The 20,654-nt window shown below is 45.6% G+C and overlaps 1 protein-coding gene across 1 annotated transcript in view; it reads right to left on the minus strand.

Moving 5' to 3' along the window:
• Positions 1-19,714, minus strand: part of ipmkb (inositol polyphosphate multikinase b) — a 105,283-nt gene extending 85,569 nt beyond the window's left edge. The window contains exon 1 of the mRNA XM_087999067.1: positions 19,489-19,714. Coding sequence (XP_087855193.1) covers positions 19,489-19,639 — 151 coding nt within the window. The 5' untranslated portion in view covers positions 19,640-19,714. The remainder of the gene's footprint in view (positions 1-19,488) is intronic.
• Positions 19,715-20,654: the final 940 nt, after the last annotated feature.

Here is a 20,654-nt window from a genome sequence, read left to right on the forward strand (position 1 = left end):
TTAAGTTCTGAGTTTTGTTAAAGCACAAGCAGGGAAAGAATTAAGTTCCGAGTGTTCTTTAACAAGAGGTTCAGCTGAGCATGACTCAGATCAGATAAGAACTTACAATTAACAATGGGATGCTGCAGGCAAGGGTAATGGGTTGACAGGTGGAGGAGCATTAATTGTGTGAGTCATTTGACCAGGTGAGGTAGCATTCAGTATGTAGCATCAGTTAACAAGGTGAGGAATGTTCATTATGTGAAGCCAGTTATTCATTGTATAACAGCAGATGGCTTAATCTTTACTGTTGACACTCACTGATTGTAACAGTCACCAATCAATATGCATGTTGCCTTCTCTGGATGCTCCTCCATGTAAAATGACAATTATAATTCATTGAGAAACTGCTGCTCCAGAGAAGACCGTGAACTCATGTCTCTGTGCACATGGGTAATCATTCTCTCTCCCTCCAAAGTCCAGAAAAAAGATGATGGAGGTAAAACTACACTGTGTCTCTTGAGTGTTTTGCTTCGAATGCGGAGTGTGGGGGGACTGGACGACATTGTCAAGAAGAATATATCAGCTTATGTTAGGATGAAGTGTGAAGGCTCAGTTAGAGCGCTTTAGAGTTAGAAGTTAGCCAGGAAATGTCTGGAGAGAGCGAGCTAAGAAGAGCCAGGAGGGGATGAGAAAAGTCGTTGGCAGGTAGAATCAAGGAAAACACGAAAGCTTTCATTAGTTATATCAAGAATAAAGGAATGACTAGAGGAAGATTCGGGCCAATCAAGGATAGCAGTGGGAAGTTGTGCGTGGAGTCCAAGGAGATAGGGGAAACATGAAATGAATATTTTTCATCAGTATTCACACTGGAAAAAGATAATGCTGTCGAGGAGAATACTGAGATACAAGCCACCAGACTAGATGGGATTGAGGTTCACAAGGAGGAGGTGTTAGCAATTCTGGAAAGTGCGAAAATAGATAAGTCCCCTAGGCTAGATGGGATTTATCCTAGGATTCTCTTGGAAGCCGGGAGGAGATTGCAGAGCCTTTGGCTTTGATCTTTATGTAGTCATTGTCTACAGGGACAGTGCCAGAAGACTGGAGGATAACAAAATGGTGTTCCTTTGTTCAAGAAGGGGAGTAAAGACAACCCTGGTAATTATAGACAGTGAGCCATACTTCAGTTGTGGGTAAAGTGTTAGAAATGTTATAAATAGGATAGTGAAGGCGGCATTTGGTATGCTTTCTTTTATTGGTCAGAGTATTGAGTACATGAATTGGGAGGTCATGTTGCAGCTGTATAGGACATTGGTTAGACCACTATTGGAATATTGCGTGCAATTCTGGTCTCCTTCCTATCAGAAAGATGTTGTGGAACTTGAAAGGGGTCAGAAAAGATTTACAAACATGTTGCCAGGGTTGGAGGATTTGAACTATAGGGAGAGGTTAAACAGGCTGGTACTGTTTTCCCTGGATCGTCGAAGGCTGAGGGGTGACCAAATAGAGGTTTACAAAATTATGAGGGGCATGAATAGGGTAAATAAGCAACATCTTTTCCCTGTGGTCAGGGAGTCCAGAACGACTCGGCATAGGTTTAGAGTGAGTGGGAAAAAATATAAAAGAGACCCAAGGGGCAACTTTTTAACACAAAAGGTGGTACGTGTATGGAATGAGCTGCCAGAGGAAGTGGTGGAGGCTGGTACAATTGCAACATTTAAGAGGCATTTGGATGGGTATATGAATAGGAAGGGCTTGGAGGGATATGGGCCAGGTGCTGGCAGGTGGGACTAGATTGGGTTGGATATCTGGTTGGCATGGACGGGTTGAACCGAAGGGTCTGTTTCCGTGCTGTACATCTCTATGAATCTAAGAGATAGGATTTATATTCATCTAGAGAAGAATAAGTTGATTAGGGATAGTCAACACGGTTTTGTGAAGGGTAGAACATGCCTCACAAACCTTATTGAGTTCTTTGAGATGGTGACCAAACATGTCGATGAGGGTAAAGCAATTGATGTGGTTTATGCGGATTTCAGTAAGGCATTTGATAAGGTATACAGAGGCATGGGATTGAGGGCGATTTAGCTGGTTGGATGCTAGCTGAAAGAAGACAGAGGGTGGTGGTTGATGGGAAATGTTCATCCTGGAGTTATTAGTGGTGTACTGCAAGGATCTGTTTTGGGGCCACTGTTGTTTCTCATTTTATAAATGACCTGGAGGAGTGCGTAGAAAGATGGGTTAGTGAATTTGCAGACGATACTAAGGTTGGTGGAGTTGTGGATTGTGCCGAAGGATGTTGCAGGTTACAGACGGACATAGATAAGCTGCACAGCTGGGCTGAGAGGTGGCAAATGGAGTTTATGTGGAAAAGTGTGAGGAGATTCACTTTGGAAGGAGCAACAGGAATAAAGAGTACTGGGCTAATGGTAATATTCTTGGCGTAGATGAGCAGAGAAATCTTGGTATCCATGTATAGAGATCCTTAAAGGTTGCCACCCAGATTGATAAGAAGGCATACGGTGTGTCAGCTTTTATTAGTTTTATCAATTTCAGAGCCACAAGGTCATGCTGCAGCTGTAAAAAACTCTGGTGCAGCCGCACTTTGGATATTGCGTTCAGCTCTGGTCACCACATGACAGGAAGGATGTGGAAGTTTTGGATAGGGTTCAGAGTAGATTTACTAGGGTGTCGCCTGATATGGAGGGAATGTCTTATGAAGAAAGGCTGAGGGACTTGAGATTGTTTTCATTAGAGAGATGAAGGTTGAGAGATGATTTCATTAAGACATAAGATAATCAGCAAGTTAGATAAGGTGGACAGTGAGAGCCTATTTCTTCAGATGGTGATGGTTAACATTAAATTAACGGGTGATAGATACAAGACAGATATCAGAGGTAGTTTGTTTACTCAGTAGCAGGGGCATGGAACACACTGCCTGCAACAGTAGTAGACTTGCCAACTTTAAGGGCATTTAAATGATCATTGGATAAACATATGGATGAAAATGGAATAGTGTAGGTTAGATGGGCTTCAGATTAGTTCCACAGGTCAGCGCAACATCGAGGGCGCTGTAATGTTCTATTTTCTTTGTCCCTGGACAGAATGAAGGTTTGTCTGCCTCAAAAAAACCCATCAATCAGAAGGGTACATACTTTTGAAATTAGATTAGATTAGATTACATTACAGTGTGGAAACAGGCCCTTCGGCCCAACAAGTCCATACCGACCCGCCGAAGCGCAACCCACCCATACCCCTACATTTACCCCTTACCTAACACTACGGGCAATTTAGCATGGCCAATTCACCTGATCTGCACATCTTTGGACTGTGGGAGGAAACCGGAGCACACGGAGGAAACCCATGCAGACACTGGGAGAACGTGCAAGCTCCACACAGTCAGTCTCCTGAGGCGAGAATTGAACCCGGGTCTCTGGCGCTGTGAGGCAGCAGTACTAACCAGTGTGCCACCGTGCCGCCCATAAATATTTAGTCATAAAGATATACAGCACAGAAAAAGATGCCCTTTAAACGTTGTTACAGCCACCACCACATCCTCTGGCAGCTCATTCCATACACGTACCACCCTCTGCATGAAAAGGTTGCCCCTTAGGTCCTTTTATATCTTTTCCCTCTCACCCTAAACCAATGCCTGGTAGTTCTGGACTCCCCCACACCATGGAAAAAACCTTGTTTATTTACCCTATCCCCGTCCCTCATGATTTTATAAACCTCTATGAGGTCACTCCTCAGCCTCTGACTCTTCAGGGAAAACAGCGCCAGCCTATTCCACCTCTCCTGATAGCTCAAACCCTCCAGCCCTGGCAACATTCTTGTAAATTTTTATGTGAAACTTGAGACGGTTCACATATCTTTCCAACAGGAGGGAGATCAGAATTGCACACAAAATTCCAAAAGTGGCCTAACTAATGACCTGTCCAGCCGCAACATGACCTCCCAACTCCTATGTTCAATACTCTGACCAATAAAGGAAAGCATACCAAACATCTTCTTCGTTATCCTATCTACCTGAGACTCCACTTTCAAGAAATCATCATTAAGTGTATAAGTCCTGCCCTGATTTACTTTTCCAAAATGCAACACCTCGCATTTATCTAAATTAAACTCATCTGCCACTCTCAGCCCATTGGACCATTTGAACAAGATCCCACTATACTTGGAGGTAACCATTTTTGCTGTCTACTACACCTCCAATTTTGGTGTCATCTGCATACTTACTAACTATACATCTTATGCTCACATCCAGATCATTTATGTAAATGACAAAAAGCAACGGACCCAGTACCGATTCTTGTGGCACACTATGGGTCACAGGCCTCCAGCCTGAAAGGCAACCCTCTACCACCACCCTGTCTTCTACCTTCGAGCCAGTTCTGCATCCAATTGGCTAGTTCTCCCTGTATTCCATGAGATCTAACCTTGTTAACTAGTCTACCATGAGGAACCTTGTTGAATGCCTTACTGAAGTCCATGTCGATCATGACTGCCATTCTGTCCTCATCAATCCTCTTCGTTACTAGTTCAAAAGTTCGTGAGACATGATTTCTCATGCATGCTGACTATCCCTAATCAGTCCTTGCCTTTCCAAATATATGGAAATCCTGTTCCTCAGGATTCCCTCCAACAACATGCCCACCACCAATGTCAGGCTCACCGGTGTTTGGTTCCCTGGCTTTTCCTGACCACCTTTCTTAAATAGTGGCACCACATTAGCTAACTTCACCTGTGACTATCGATGATACAAATATCTCAGCAAGGGACCCAGCAATCACTTCCCCAGAGTTCGAGGGGAGTACACCTGATTAGGTCCTGGGGATTTATCCACCTTTATGTGGTTTAAGACATTGAACACCTCCTCCACTGCAAAAGAACATTTTTGAAGATGTCCCCATCTATTTCCCCACATTGTATATTTTCCATATCTTTCTCCACAGTAAACACTGATGCAAAATACTAGTTTAGTATTTCCCCCATCTCCTGCAGCTCCACACGTAGGCTGCCTTGTTGATATTTGAGTGGCCCTATTCTGTCCCTAGTTACCCTTTTGTCATTAAAGTATTTATAAAATCCCACTGGATTCTCCATAACCCTTTTTGCCAAAGTTAAATCATGTCCACTTTGTGCCCTCCTGATTTCCCTCTTCAGTATACTCCTTGGAAGGTGTGAAAGGCATGATTATAAACACAAGCTCAGTTTGTGACAGATATAAAGTTAATTGAAAAAGGATCAAACACAAAACAAGGAAAGATTTTAAAAAATAAAGTACCAAGTGCTCAGAATCTGGAAGACACCGCCCACGATTAAGGCAGTAGCAATTTCAACTCAGGTTTTCAAAAAAGATTTGGGTAATTATCTAAGGAGAAAAACTGTGCAGGGCTAAGGGGAAAGCCTTTGCTCTTCCAGAAAAATGAAATATAATTTAGTGAAACACTAACACTGAACAGCTTCTCAAAATTAAAAAAAAATACACTTTTTGATTCTTCCAATAACATTTTTCCCCACCTAACTTTGTATCGACAGCACACTTGGATAGACGATTCTCAATTCCCTCATCTAAATCATAGAAGTAGATGGCAAATTACTTACCCCAGGCTAGATCACTGACATCATTTAAACAAGTAGTGGACAGAACTCTGAAATATCAGGGAGTTGAGGACGATACTGAATGGCATAAAATAAAGTTGATGACAGATCATCCACAACCTTCTAAAATGGTACAACAGGCTTAAGGGTTCTTCCATATTCCTACCAGGTTAATAACCAAGAGCCAAGCACTGATCCTTGCAGCAAATTAAGTAACAGCCTGCCAAGGTGATCCATTCACTTGAAGTGACCCATTTGCTCCTACTGTTTCCTGTTCTTTAATCAATCTTCGATCCCTGCTAACACAATTACTACTTCCAACCTGCATAAACCACTCTTCTTACAGAACAATCTTTCCTAAAGCATTTCATCAAATGCCTCTGAAAACCTAAATATAGTAGTCAGTCGGTCATTGTTTCCCCTTTATCGACCCTACAATTTCAACCTTGAAAAACTGCAATAGATTTAACAAACACAACTCTGACTTTATTAAACAATGCAGACTCTGACATTCCCAGGTGTTATCTGGGGATTGAGGTGTCAGTTCCTTGAATCAGCTGGTCGCAAGAGAAATATTCATTCAGAAACCCAATGCAGTACATTCTAGTAACCTTTAAATGAAAAATCTTCAACTTCAAAAGGGCAGTAAGACCACAAATTCAACTCACCATGATTGTAATGACACCTATGTGAGAGAGGACAATGGAGAGAGCTGCAGGTGGTGGCTGGGAGAACTACTGCGTGGCAGGTGAGCCTATCCACACTAGAACTTGGTGCAATAAGTTCAAATAGATTTTTTTTAAGTAACTTGATAAAAATGACACATTTTGAGACTTTTGCTAGGTACATGAGAAATCCAGGTCAGAGTGTTTTAAGTGCCTATTTGTTCAGTAATATTTGCAGAATTTCCCTTGCAACTGATATCAAGTCAAGTCTTTCCATTCTTTCTTTAAGAATGATTGGAGATTTGCTACCTTCTAATTCATGGGGACCATTCCATTATGTAGGGAATTTTGAGTGGCTGCAGCAACTATGTTTACAGTCACCTCTTTTACAGCAATACGATGTAGGCTATAAGATCCAAAGAATTTGGTAGATTTTAGTCCCATTAATTTCTCCACAGTCCTTTGGAACTAATATTAATTACTTTATATGCCTTGCTTAATTACTTAAATTCCGAATAACTTTGATCAGGCCCTTGGTTCCTCTATTTGGTTTGGTTTAGTGTAACAAGAGATACAAAATATTTGTTTCATGTTTTTGCCATTTCCTTACTCTCTACTGGAATTTGTCATGCCTTTATTTGCTGGACTCTCACTAAGTTTCTGTTTCACTCACCAGTAGAAATCCTTACACCTTACATACTTCAAGGAAGGTCATTACTTAATTTTCCTCCTCTACTGATTTTTTCATTCATCCAAGCTGGTTTCTCAAAAAAATCTCCTAGTTCTGAGGCCTCTGATTCTTCTTGGAAATATTAAAAATCTCTTTTAATCTAATACCATCTTCAATTCCATTAGTCAGCCCGAGATGGATCACTTTTACCATGGAGATTTTTATTTCTCAATGGATTTGCTGAGATTTATGACATAGTTCTTGAAAGTATTCACTTTTTTTTTTAAACCTACCATCATACTTAATCAATCTTTCCAAATTAACTCAGCCTAGCTTGACCTTCATACTTACGTAATTGATTTTGTTTGAGTTTCGGACTGTGGTTTCAACTTAATTACATCACTCATGAACACAATGTAAAATCCTATTGCCTCATCATCTCCCTTCTGCAGACAATAATTTTTTAAAAATTCACATCCCTAAAAAAAGGAAGCACTGTAGTAGGCTAATTCTCATTAAGTTTCAAAAGGGTAAAGAGGTAAAGATCAGTTCTTGTGATTAGGAAGTCAGTGATGTGAAGATATGAATTAAAAACTGTCACCAGGTAAATGAATGGTGGGGTTCACAGGAAATGACTTTACACAGAGAGCTATGGAGCATGGAATTCTTGTCAAAAGGAGCACCTGTGATAGTGGAAAGATTATTAAAAACATGTGAAAGACAGCAAGGTAAGTGCAATGAGCCACCTTCTGCACTGTAAAGTTCCACAGTTCGATATGTATTTCAGCAGAATTAAGGCTACCTGAAAGTATACACTTCTACTTCATAAAAGTGGATTTCCTATGGGAGGGGCAGAGGAGTGGAGAGAGAGAGAAAATACAGGCAAGAGATATTACATACCTATATGGGGACGGGATCAGATTACAGAAGTAGTGTGATATTGTTATGGACAAGCTAAATAATTGCTCAGAACCAGCATTTTCACAGCTTCTGGATATTTTAAAAGACTGACAGATTTGTCTTAAGCAGACAGAATTAAAACTGCTTTAAATCACAAAGGGTGAGAGATAGTTTAAGGAACCCTCTATAGATGCAAACTATACTTAGGATTCACAACTTAAGTATCAATAGTCATCTCTTATCATTCTGGACTTTTTCAACTGTTCCATGCTAGCCTATTTTTTTTTTAACTCTGTAACTACACTTAAAAGTACTCTGTACCTTATGGGCGGCACGGTGGCACAGCGCCAGAGACCCGGGTTCAATCCTGCCTCAGGCGATTCTCTCTGTGTGGAGTTTGCACATTCTACCCGTGACGGTGTGGGTGCTCCGGTTTCCTCCCACAATCCAAAAATGTGCAGGTTAGGTGGATTGGCCATGCTAAATTGCCCATTGTGTTAGGGACATTAGTTAGTGGATCTGGGAGGGTTACTCTTCGGAAGGGGTAAATGTAGGGGAATGGGTCTGGGAGGGTTGCGCTTCGGCGGGTCAGTGTGGACTTGTTGGGCCGAAGGGCCTGTTTCCACACTATAAGTAATCTAATTTACCTAAGATAAAGTTAAAAATCACACAACACCAGGTTATAGTGCAACAGGTTTAATTGGAAGCACACTAGCTTTCGGAGCGACGCTCCTTCATCGGGTGATTGTCACTTGATGAAGGAGCGTCGCTCCGAAAGCTAACGTGCTTCCAATTAAACCTGTTGCACTATAGCCTGGTGTTGTGAGATTTTTAACTTTGTACACCCCAGTCCAACACCTGCATCTCCGAATCATGACTACCTAAGATAGTGCCAGATGCAACATTACAAACTTTTCACTGCACTCATTTTGAGTTCATGTGACAAGAACTATTCCATTCTACAATTATATTTCTTCTTTATATTTTGAATGTTAATGATCACCGCCTTTTATTTAAAAACTAACTTGTAAAATAGCCACCCTATATGGTTCATTTTTGAAAGCAAAGAACTCCTATGGTTTATTGTACCCTGTCTTCCACTCTCTTCTAAAGTAGAAGAGGAAATTAGGAAACACTGTGGTTAGAATATTAAACTTTGAGCATTCAAATTAAGTTCAAATGCAGTGAGGGGAGACTTTGTTTGAACTACACCGATCAATCCAACAGGCACATGCTATCCAGTTCCAGGTAGGTGAGTGGATTCTTGGCTTGAAACAGAGATTGAAAGATTTTTATTAAACAGGGACATAAGAAATATGGCAACAAGACAGGGAAATGAGTTATGATCCAGACCAGTCATGATCTAATTCAGCTTAGTAAATTATTCTCATTCCTATTTAGTCAAGTTTCACAGGCGAGTGATGTACTCAGTGACTGATGTTATGATAGATGAGCAGTTGTGCTCTATAGCTACACTAGTGCTCACAAATCCTCATTCCTGAATCTTTTGCATCTAAAAGAAGTCCTAAATGACAGCAGCAGAACAGACTTTTTTTTTTAAAAAGAGGGTCTACATAGCTTTTAAAACTTTTATTTATTCTTTCCAGGGAATGTGGATGTCACGAACAAGGTCAGCAGTTATTGTCCATCCTGAACTGCCAAGAACTGAGTGACTTGCAAGAACATTTCAGAGGGCACTTTGCAGTCTATCCCAATGCTATGGATCTGGACTCATGTTGAGCAGAGGAAGTGAAGAGAGCAGGTTTCCTTCCTTCAAGCACATTAGTGAGAACCAGGTTTTGACAATGATGATAACTAACATGCTTATTATTGCCAAGAATACCTTTTAATTCCAGATATTTCTACTGTACTCACTGTATAACCATACCTGATTAATGCCATTTACAAGTTCCCTGTGAACACCATCATAGTAGATCAAAACTCGGATGGCGATGAAACGGACTACAGATGGGAGGTGGAAGACCTGGAAAAATGGTGCACTGAGAACAACCTAGCTCTCAATGCCGGCAAAAACAAGGAACTCATTATTGACTTTTGGCGGGATGTTACTCATGCCCCCCTACACATTAACATCACAGAAGTGGAACAAGTAGAGTGTGTCAAACTCCTGGGAGTGGTCATCCACAACAAGCTTTCTTGGACTCTTCATGTGGATGCACTGGTTAAAAAGGCCCAACAACGTCTCTTCTTCCTCAGGCAGCTGAGGAAATTTGGCATGACGGTGAATACGCTTGCCAACTTTTATGGGTGCACCATGGAGAGCATTTTATCTGGATGTATCTCTACCTGGTATGGCAATTGTACCATTCAAGATCGGAGACAGTTAGAGAGAGTGGTGACCTCGGCCTGGACAATCACAAAGACCAACTTCCCATCTATAGAATCCATCAACAGGCCCGCCAGCATTCTCAAAGATCTATCCCACTCTGGCAATGTTTTTCTTCAACTTCTACCACCAGGGAGAAGGTACAGAAGCCTGAACACACACTGGCTGGTTTTGAACAGTTTCTACCCTACTGTTGTTAGAATACTGAATGGACTCTCAAACTCTTAACATTCGCCTGTGCCTGTGTTTTTTGGTTTTTGCTGCTGTTTACCTATTATTTACTTATCTATGCTACTTAACTCTGTGATCTGCCTGAATTGCTTGCAAGACAAAGCTTTTCACTGTGCCTTGGGACATGAGATAATAAATTCTGTCAGCAGCCATGATGGGATTTAAACCAGGTCAACATGTCAATTTGGACCACTAAACTAAAAGCAAAATACTGTGGATTCTGGGAAATTGAAATAAAAATTACAGATGAAGAAACTCAATGCTGGCAGCAGTTGTGGAGAGAGAAAGAGTTAACATTTCAATCTGCCAGGACTTTTCCTCAGTTCTGTTCTAAAGAGTCAGAGTGGACTCAAAGCATTAACCTTCAGCATACCTTGCTATAATCAGTTCTGAAGAAGTCACTGGACCAGAAATGTTAACTCTGCTTTCTCTCCACATTTGCTGCCAGACCTGCTGAGTTTCAGCAGCACTTATTTTTGTTTCATCCGCCTGTATCTCTGGGCTATTAGTCCAGTGACATTACCATTACACTATTATTTATCCCCTAGAAAGTTAACTCTCTGGCTGGTGCCAGCAGTAAAATATCATTGTGCCAGAAACCACCTGCACTAATATGGTACCTAAATATTAAACAAAGGCAGCCCTGTGCTGTACCTGACCTCAAAACTGACAAAGAAAGCAAAAATCATTACATGTGTGTCAATTCCCTTCTGCATACATGCCTTATCTTGTTCAATATTCACCAATGCAGAAAATAAGTCATTTATCACCGCACATATTCTGTGGTTTATCCGTTTATACAGTGTACTTTGGAATATATTTGACCAATTTCAAACTTTGCTTTTTAGATAAAGTATTTTAAAAAGTTAGGAAAGTAAATTCAACTGAAATCCAGCTAATATCGAAAGGGACATAAAACTGGCAAAATTAAACGAAGACTGCATTTTATGGCAAGCTGAATACTGTTTCTAAATTACAAAAGACACTAGAGAGACTTAACACGACAAATTTCATGACATAAGAATATCCCAAATTCTCAGGTGATGTAGGAAATGCTAATTTGTACACAGCATGATCCCATGAACAGCGATGTGATAGCAACCAATGAATTTTTTTAAAATGCTATAAAAGACAAATACTGGACAGGCCGACCTGAAAACCTTCCCTGCATTTCTTCAAGATAACCATATAATCTTTCTCATCCAAAGGCAAAAGAGCACTGCCTCAAAACTGAACAGGAGTCTTAACATAGAGACCTAAACGGGAGCTCTAAATCTAATTTAATGCCAAGAACGCAATATGCTGAGCCACAACCAATAATGAAGTTGTTAAAATTACTGAATCTTAAAACATCTTCACAAGTACAGTGCAGAGCTCAAAGTTCAGATAAGAGGTTCAAGATATTGTGGGAGAGGCTACAGGAGGATTTGAACATGAAGCTGGGAATTCTAAGCTTGAAGTATTTCCAAACCAAGACCCAATGTGCATCAGAAAGTGCATCGTCATAATTGGTGGTCCCTCGCAGGTGAGGATGACTCTCTTCCACTCTCGGGGAGTCCGTAGGTGACTGCACAGTCTGACGTGGTTTCAGCAGACTCGGCCACACTTGGGGCAAGAAGTGGTTGCAGGGAGAGGTGGATGCATTGGTGTGGCAGTGCGCTCCCTATTTTCCCAAGTCTCAATGTGCTCAGCGCCTTCCTGTATGCTCCTCCTTCACTCTGGACAGTCTTGGGCCAGTGACTCCTACATTTCCCTGGAACTGAAAAACTACGCCATGTTCTTCGTGACCTGCAACACATTATCAATGAGGATGAGCATCTCACCAAGACCTCCCCCACACCTCCACTGCTTGCCTTTAAACTACCGCCAAACCTCAAACAGATCATTGTTCATAGCAAGCTGCCCGGCTTTCAGGACAACTCCATATAACCCTGTCACGGTAGGCGCTGCAAGACGTGTCAGAGTGTGGACATGGATACCACCATTACACATGGGGACACATCCCACCATGTACTCGCAGGTACTCATGTGACTTAACCAATATTGTCTATCTTATACATTGCAGGCAAGGATGCCCTGAGGCATGTTACACTGATTAAACCGAGCAAAGGCTACGGCAACGGATGAATGGGCACCGCATAACAATCAACAAACAGGACTGTTTCCTCCCAGTTGGGGGACACTTCAGCAGTCCAGGACATTCGACCTCGGACCTTCGGGTGACAATCCTCTAAGGCGGACTTCAGGACAGGCAGCAGCGAAAGGTGGCTGAGCAGAGGCTGTAGCTAAGTTCTGTACCCATAGGGAGGGGCCTCAACTGGGACCTTGGGTTCATGTCACACTACAGGTGACCACCATTGCACTATACACATACACACACTCCTATACACACATATACACATGAACACTGAAACGCACGCAAACACTCACACACACCCTTACAGACACACACACTCCCACATGTATCCTCTCAGATACTTATACCACTCTACACTCATGGACACACATATACACTCTCTCTCACAGACACTCACAACCCCCCACCCCGGACACACACACACTCACATGCACCCCCTTACAGACTCAAGACATTTTACACACATATACACTCACTCTCTCACTCACAACCCCCAACCCAGACAGACAGACACACACACACACACACACACACACACACAAAGACCCACATGCACACATATACATATACGTTTGTAGGGTGAATTTTGACTTGCAGAGTTGCATTGTATTTCGCTCAAAAACTGCATGAATTAATGTAAAACTCTGTTTTCTCACTTTTTAGTTTACAATCAGTCGAAACATTATGGCAAAGACAGAACACGGGGGGCTAACACCTTCAACATATTGTCTAGCTATCACCATTGTTAACAGCTAACCTGAGAATGCAACTTTTTAAAAAAAAGGTTTTGTGATTTACACATGAAAGAAGTGAAACTATCATAGAATTGTAACAGATGAAAGCCTCAATGAACAATTAAGGTATTATTCAATGTATAATTTCAGTTACATCACACTGTAAACTTTTGCTATAAATTCTGTGTCTGACAATTGTGCCCTCCACAACCACCTGATGAAGGAGTGGCGCTCCGAAAGCTAATTGCTTCCAATTAAACCTGTTGGACTATAACCTGGTGTTGTGTGATTTTTAACTTTGTACATTTCAGTAGGAATGCTGCATTTTGTCAGTGAGGCTTGAGGGTATCACTGAAATGTTTCCTCTGTCCACCAGAGGCTCTTCGGCCATTTTGAAGCTGGAAGTAGAGCACCTCGTCGTGTCGGTCATGCAGACAATGTGCCCAGCCCACCATAGCCAATCAAGGTGGTCAGTGCCTCGATGCTGGGGAAGTTGGTCTGGTCAGGGACACTAGTGTTATAATGTCTTTCTTCCCAATGGATTCGCAGGATCTTATGCAAGCAGCATTGGTGGTACGTACTGCTCCAATGCCTTGAAGTGTCTGCTGTAGACAGTCCACGTGTCAGAACCATGTAGGTGGGCAGGAACTACCACAGCCCTGTATACCACGAACTTGATGTCAGATCTGATGCTGTTGTCCTCGGACACCATTTTCCACAGGCTGTTGAAGGCTGCACCAGGATACCGGAGGCAATCTCTTAGTCAATAACTGACTGGACAGTGAGATACTAGAAACGTGCTCTACGGTCTCCCATGGACCTTGACGATCAGGGGTTTGGTCTGCAATGCCAGGCCACATTGGAGGAGGACCTTCATCTTGCTGATGTTCAGGATGTGACCCATTCTCTCATATGGCTCCATTAAGATGATAATGGTCCGTAATTCAAGCTCTAAGTTTGCACATATGCAAGCATCATCCACCTACCGCAGCTCGATGACACTGGCTGCGGTGACTTTGGTCTTGGCTTGAAGACAGCAGTGGTTGAGTAATTTCCCACCGGTTTTGTAGGCTAGCTCCACTCCAGTGGGGAGTTTGTCAGCGGTGAGGTGAAGCATTACAGTGAGGCAATGACACAGCCCTGCTTGACACTGGTCCAAACAGGTAATGGGTCAGTGGTGGAGTCATTTGTCATCACCATGATTTCCATGTCATTATGGAGCAGGAGAAGATGGTGACAAACTTCGTGATACAGTCAAGAACGCTCTGTAATGCTTCTCAGTTGACAGTGTCAAAGGAGGTCATGTACAGGGTTCTTTTCTCTGCATTTCTCTTCCAACTATCTCACAGTGAAAATCATGTCACTTGTGCCCCCACATGGTTCTGCACTGTGATTCTGAGAGGGGTTCCTCAGCTACAGGGAGGTGGTATTCGCCAAAAACAGATACCCGCGCAATTTCATCAACAGATGCCTAAGAGAAAGACAACGGAACGAGGACATGCCGCAACCCAAAGGACTAGCCACACTACCATACATCAGGAGCATTTCAGAACTGACAGCTAGACTACTGTGACCACTAGGACTTATAACAGCACACAAACCAACAGCCACCCTCAGACAACAACTCACCAGAACGAAGGACCCGATACCCAGCATGAGCAAAACTAATATAGTGTACAAAATACCATGCAAGGACTGCACAAAACACTACATAGGACAAACAGGAAGACAGCTAACGATCCACATCCATGAACATCAACTAGCCACGAAACGCACGACCAGCTATCCTTAGTAGCCACACACACAGACAACAAGCAACATGAATTCGACTGGGACAACACTACCATTATAGGGCAGCCAAACAAAGAACAGCCAGGGAATTCCTAGAAGCATGGCACTCATCCACAAACTCCATCAACAAACACATCGACCTGGACCCAATATACCGGCCACTACAGCGGACAGCTGAAACTGACAACCGGAAGCGGCAGGGACAGGCCACTATAAATGCCGGAGGAAACACCACAGAAGCGCTTCACAGGAGGCTCCCAAGCACTGAAGATGTCACCTAGACAGGGGACGAAACGTTTTCAACAAAAATTTCCAGCTCGGCGAACAGAACTACAACAATGAGCACCCGAGCTACAAATCTTCACCCAAACTTTGAGATGGTTGAGGAAGACTTTGGTGATAACTTTCCCAACAATCGACAGCAGGGAGGTTCCCCTGTACTTACTTTTTTGAAAATGCTCATGATTGTGCTATCTCAGAGCTCTCCGCCTTCTGGATAAGGCAGACAAAGGCGTGTCGCTGCAGGAGGAGCTTTTTGCTTCAGCAAGCAGAGGGATGAAGGGGATGTCATCCAAAGAGCTCAGCTCAGGATCAAATACAACAGCCTGGGTTCAGCTGATACTGCAGTAAGTTTTGTCTTACTTTAATCTCCAGCTCCCTTTAGTTTGATCATTCTTCCACTTGGAGAGGAACCAGCAGAGAGAAAGGATTTTAACAAAGGCCCTGTGTTTCCCTCTCCAGTGCAGAGTGACATAGATTCATCCAGGGCACAGAAGGTGGCCATTTGGGCCATCAAGTCCATACCAGCTCTCCGTGAAGCAGTTAGTCCCATTCCCCTCTTCTACCCTCAGAGTTCTGCAAGTTTATTCCCTTTAACTGTCCATTCAGATTTCTTTTTGAAATCAGTGACCACCTCCATTTCCACTATCCTCGAGTTCCAAGTTATTACTGTGTAAAAGACTTCTTCCTCGTCCCTGTGCAGCTCTTGCCCAAATTTTTGTTGTAAACGTAGCAATTTTTCCTTGTTTACGTCCAAACCTGTCATAGCCTTACACAACTTCTTTAAACTTCCCCTATGCCAAGGAGAACAACCCCAGCTTTTCCAATGGGAGTCCCCGGGTTGCAAACAGATTTTATTCCCAAATCAATTAGTACGCAAGTTGGAACACAATGCAGGAAATATTAAATAGCCATTCCTAAGTACAGGAAATGTTCATATACTGAGTCTTTAAAATTACATGGTTGTATGGGACTGCGTTCATAAGTAACAGAGCTTGCAAGTCCAATATTTCTCATTTGGGAAACAACTGTGTAGCTAATATTCCACATCTATGGAACCACTCTGGTAGATCTCCTCTGCACCCTTATAAAGACCCTCTTATCCTTCCCTAAACGAAAGTGCCCAGATCTGAATGCATATAAACACATCATCAAATAGAATCCCTACTGTGTGGAAACACACCCTTCAGCCCAAGTCCACACCAATCGTCTGAAGAGCAACCCACCCTGTACCCCTGACTAATGCACCCAAGCTACACATCCCTCAACAATATGGGCAATTTAGCATGGCCAATTCACCTAACTTTCACATCTTTGGACTGTGGGAAGAAACCAGAGCACCCAGAGGAAACCCACGCAGACATGAGGAGAATGTGCAAATTCCACACAAACAATTGCCCAAGGTTGGAATTGAACCTGGGTCCCTGGTGCTGTGAGGCAACAGTGCTAACCACTGAGCCACAGTGCTGCCACATATGAAACAGGTAACTGGACAATTTTATCCCTCAAGATTGCTACAACATTCAATACGATTATGGCTGATCTGCTTTTATTTTGAATTTGCATTTACTCCTCATAACTTTTGATCCTTGGTTTAACAAAATCTTGTTAAACCTTTTCCCTAAAAATGATCTAGCAACCACAGCCTTCTGAAACAGAGTTCTGAAGTCTCACAATCCTCAGAAAACATTTCTCATCTTTGTCTTGAAAAAAAAACCCAACCCTTAATTTTAAAACAGTGCCCCGAGCACTGGACTGCCTCATAGGATGACACATTCTTTCTACATCCATCTTGTCAGGACTGTTCACGATCTAACACAGGAGAAAGTGAGGACTGCGGATGCTGGAGATCAGAGTCGAGAGTGTGGTGCTGGAAAAGCACAGCAGGTCTGGCAGCATCCGAGGAGCAGGAGAGTCAACGTTTCGGGCATAAGCCCTTCATCAGGAATCCTGAAGAAGGGCTTATGCCCGAAACGTCCATTTTCAGCTTTTCCAGCACCATATTCTCAACCAAGATCAAACACAGTACAATCAAGGCACCCCTCCCCTAAGCAACAGAGAAAGCCAGTCCAATCTGTTCGATGTCGACTTATAAAAGACATATATTTGTTGCAGGTAACAATGCAGTACCGCTCGTCTGAACCACCTCCAATGACTTAACATCCTTCCCTAAATGAGGAGACCAAAACTGCACACAGTTCTCTAGTTCTGCAGTTGAGGCCTAACCAGAGTTTGATAGCCTCTGCTGGAAACATATACATGTATGAATATACATGTGAACATATGGAAGGCCACAGTGTCAAATAATCTTTTTGGCAACATATGGGAAAGATGTAGCCCGAGAATACGAATCCAAAAACACGACATTAGCAACTACCTGCATTTGTATATATTCAGCAGCCTCTTGAGTAAATTGCTGGGTTCACCAAGTGACCATGCAATCAGAACCTAGGACTCAGCTACCAGCTTTAGAAATAAACAGGTGACAAGTAAGAGCTCCTCTGCACTGCCACCAAACAAAGGTGAATGAACCCAGCATGGCAGATACAGGTCTGAGCAACCAAGAACACTTATTGAAGGGGAGAAACTGTCCCTTTTTGTGAGAAAAACAAAGAGGGAGTGATATTTTATTGGGTTGACTGAGGCAGCATTTTCAAACACAGGTCACCCGTCCTTTCATTTCTTCATTTAACCCACTACCACTCCCTTTGCCTTTTGTACCATGAAACCTTTTTGTCATTTATTCTCTCTTGCCCTCTACTCTCAGTCCTCTCTTGTTCCTTCCACCTTGCTTAAAACCAATCACATTTCTCCATCCTCAGTTCCAAAGGTTCATCCACCTGAACTGTTAACCTAATTTATCTCACCAGAGACTGCCAGATCTGCTGAGTATTTCCAGCGTTTGCTGTTTTTACTTAAGAGTAATAGACATGTACAGCACGGAAACAGACCCTTCAGTCCAACTCGTCCACATCAACCAGATATCCGAAATTAATCTAGTCTCCACTTGCCAGCACTTGATCCATATCTCTCCAAACCCTTCCTGTTCATATACCCATTCAGATGCCTTTTAAATGTTGTAATTGTACCAGCCTCCACCACTTCCTCTGACAGCTCATTCCAAACATACATCACCCAGTGTTTGAAAAAGTTGCCCCTTAAGTCCCTTTTAAATCTTTTCCCTCTCACACTTAACTTATGCCCTCTAGTTTTGGACTCCCCTACCCCAATTTATGATCCTGTCTAATCACCCTTTCTATGCCCATGATTTTATAAATCTCAATAAGGTTACTTTTCAGCCTCCAACGCTCGGGGGGGGTGGGAGGGGGGGTGGGGGTGAGGGGGGGGGGTGGGGGTGAGGGGGGGGTGGGGGTGGTGGGGAGGGTGGGGGTGGGGAGGGGGGTGGGGGTGGTGGGGAGGGTGGGGGTGGTGAGGGGGGTGGGGGTGGTGGGGAGGGGGGTGGGGGTGGTGGGGTGGGGGCGGGGGGGTGAGGGGTGGTGGGGTGGGGGCGGGGGGGTGAGGGGTGGTGGGGTGGGGGCGGGGGGGTGAGGGGTGGTGGGGTGGGGGCGGGGGGGTGAGGGGGGGTGGGGTGGGGAGGGGGGTGGGGGTGGTGGGGAGGGTGGGGGTGGTGAGGGGGGTGGGGGTGGGGGGGTGGGGGTGGGGAGGGGGGTGGGGGTGGGGGGGTAGGGGTGGGGAGGGTGGGGAGGGGGGTGGTGGTGGTGGGGGGGGCGGGGGGGGGTGAGGGGGGTGGGGGTGGTGGGGAGGGGGGTGGGGGTGGTGGGGAGGGGGGTGGGGGTGGTGGGGTGGGGGGGTGGTGGGGAGGGTGGGGTGGGGGGGGTGGTGGGGAGGGTGGGGTTTGGGGGGGTGTGGGGAGGGTGGGGTTTGGGGGGGGGGGTGGGGGGGGTGGGGTTGGTGGGGAGGGGGGGTGGGGGGGTGGGGGTGGTGGGGAGGGGGGGTGGGGGTGGTGGGGGTGGTGGGGTGGGGGGGTGGGGGGTGGGGGTGGTGGGGGGGGGGTGGGGGGGTGGGGGTGGTGGGGGGGTGGGGGTGGTGGAGAGGGGGGTGGGGGTGGTGGGGGGGGTGGGTGGTGGGGGTGGGGGTGGTGGGGTTGGAGGGGGGTGTGGGTGGTGATCAGAGTCCCCTCCCTCACTTACCCAGCTCGGATTTGCCGTACTTGTGGCCGGCCACCTGGTGGCTGAGGGGGGTGCAGCCGTTCGGGAAGCGGTGTAGCCCGAGGCCGAGGCCGAGGCCGAGCCCAAGGCCCAGGCTGGAGGCCGGCCCGGCTGAGCTCAGGCCGCTCTCCATTGCCCCGAGTGGCCGTGCTCCTAGCCGCCCACAGGCCCCCCGCCGCCGCCTCTCCCTGTCCCGGTGCCGCTCTCGCTCCAGGTCCCGCTCCGCCGCCGCCGCCGCTTCAAATCCATCGAGAGGCTTCGGGAGCGCGAGCTTCCCCCCGCCCCCTGACTCCCGCCTCTCTCCCCCCCCACCCCCAACACACACAGACAGAGAGCAGCCGGTCCGCCCCGACACTCCGCTTCCGTGTCTCAGACAACCCGGAACTGACGGCACCGCGCACGGAGCAGCTCCGGGAACAGGGGGATAGAGCAATGCAACAGGGTCCGGGGGGGATAGAGCAATGCAGCAGGGTCCGGGGAGGGGAGGGGAGGGATAGAGCAATGCAGCAGGGTCCGGGGTGGGAGGGGAGGGGAGGGGAGGGATAGAGCAATGCAGCAGGGTCCGGGGTGGGAGGGGAGGGGAGGGATAGAGCAATGCAGCAGGGTCCGGGGTGGGAGGGATAGAGCAATGCAGCAGGGTCCGGGGTGGGAGGGGAGGGGAGGGATAGAGCAATGCAGCAGGGTCCGGGGTGGGAGGGGAGGGATAGAGCAATGCAGCAGGGTCCGGGGTGGGAGGGGAGGGATAGAGCAATGCAGCAGGGTCCGGGGTGGGGTGGGAGGGGAGGGATAGAGCAATGCAGCAGGGTCCGGGGTGGGGTGGGAGGGGAGGGATAGAGCAATGCAGCAGGGTCCGGGGTGGGGTGGGAGGGGAGGGATAGAGCAATGCAGCAGGGTCCGGGGTGGGGTGGGAGGGGAGGGATAGAGCAATGCAGCAGGGTCCGGGGTGGGGTGGGGTGGGAGGGGAGGGATAGAGCAATGCAGCAGGGTCCGGGGTGGGGTGGGAGGGGAGGGATAGAGCAATGCAGCAGGGTCCGGGGTGGGGTGGGAGGGGAGGGATAGAGCAATGCAGCAGGGTCCGGGGTGGGGTGGGAGGGGAGGGATAGAGCAATGCAGCAGGGTCCGGGGTGGGGTGGGAGGGGAGGGATAGA

This window comes from Chiloscyllium plagiosum, unplaced genomic scaffold (assembly GCF_037043375.1).
Source record: "Chiloscyllium plagiosum isolate Xiang-an unplaced genomic scaffold, Cpla_swu_hap1 HiC_scaffold_22, whole genome shotgun sequence".
Taxonomy (NCBI): domain Eukaryota; kingdom Metazoa; phylum Chordata; class Chondrichthyes; order Orectolobiformes; family Hemiscylliidae; genus Chiloscyllium; species Chiloscyllium plagiosum.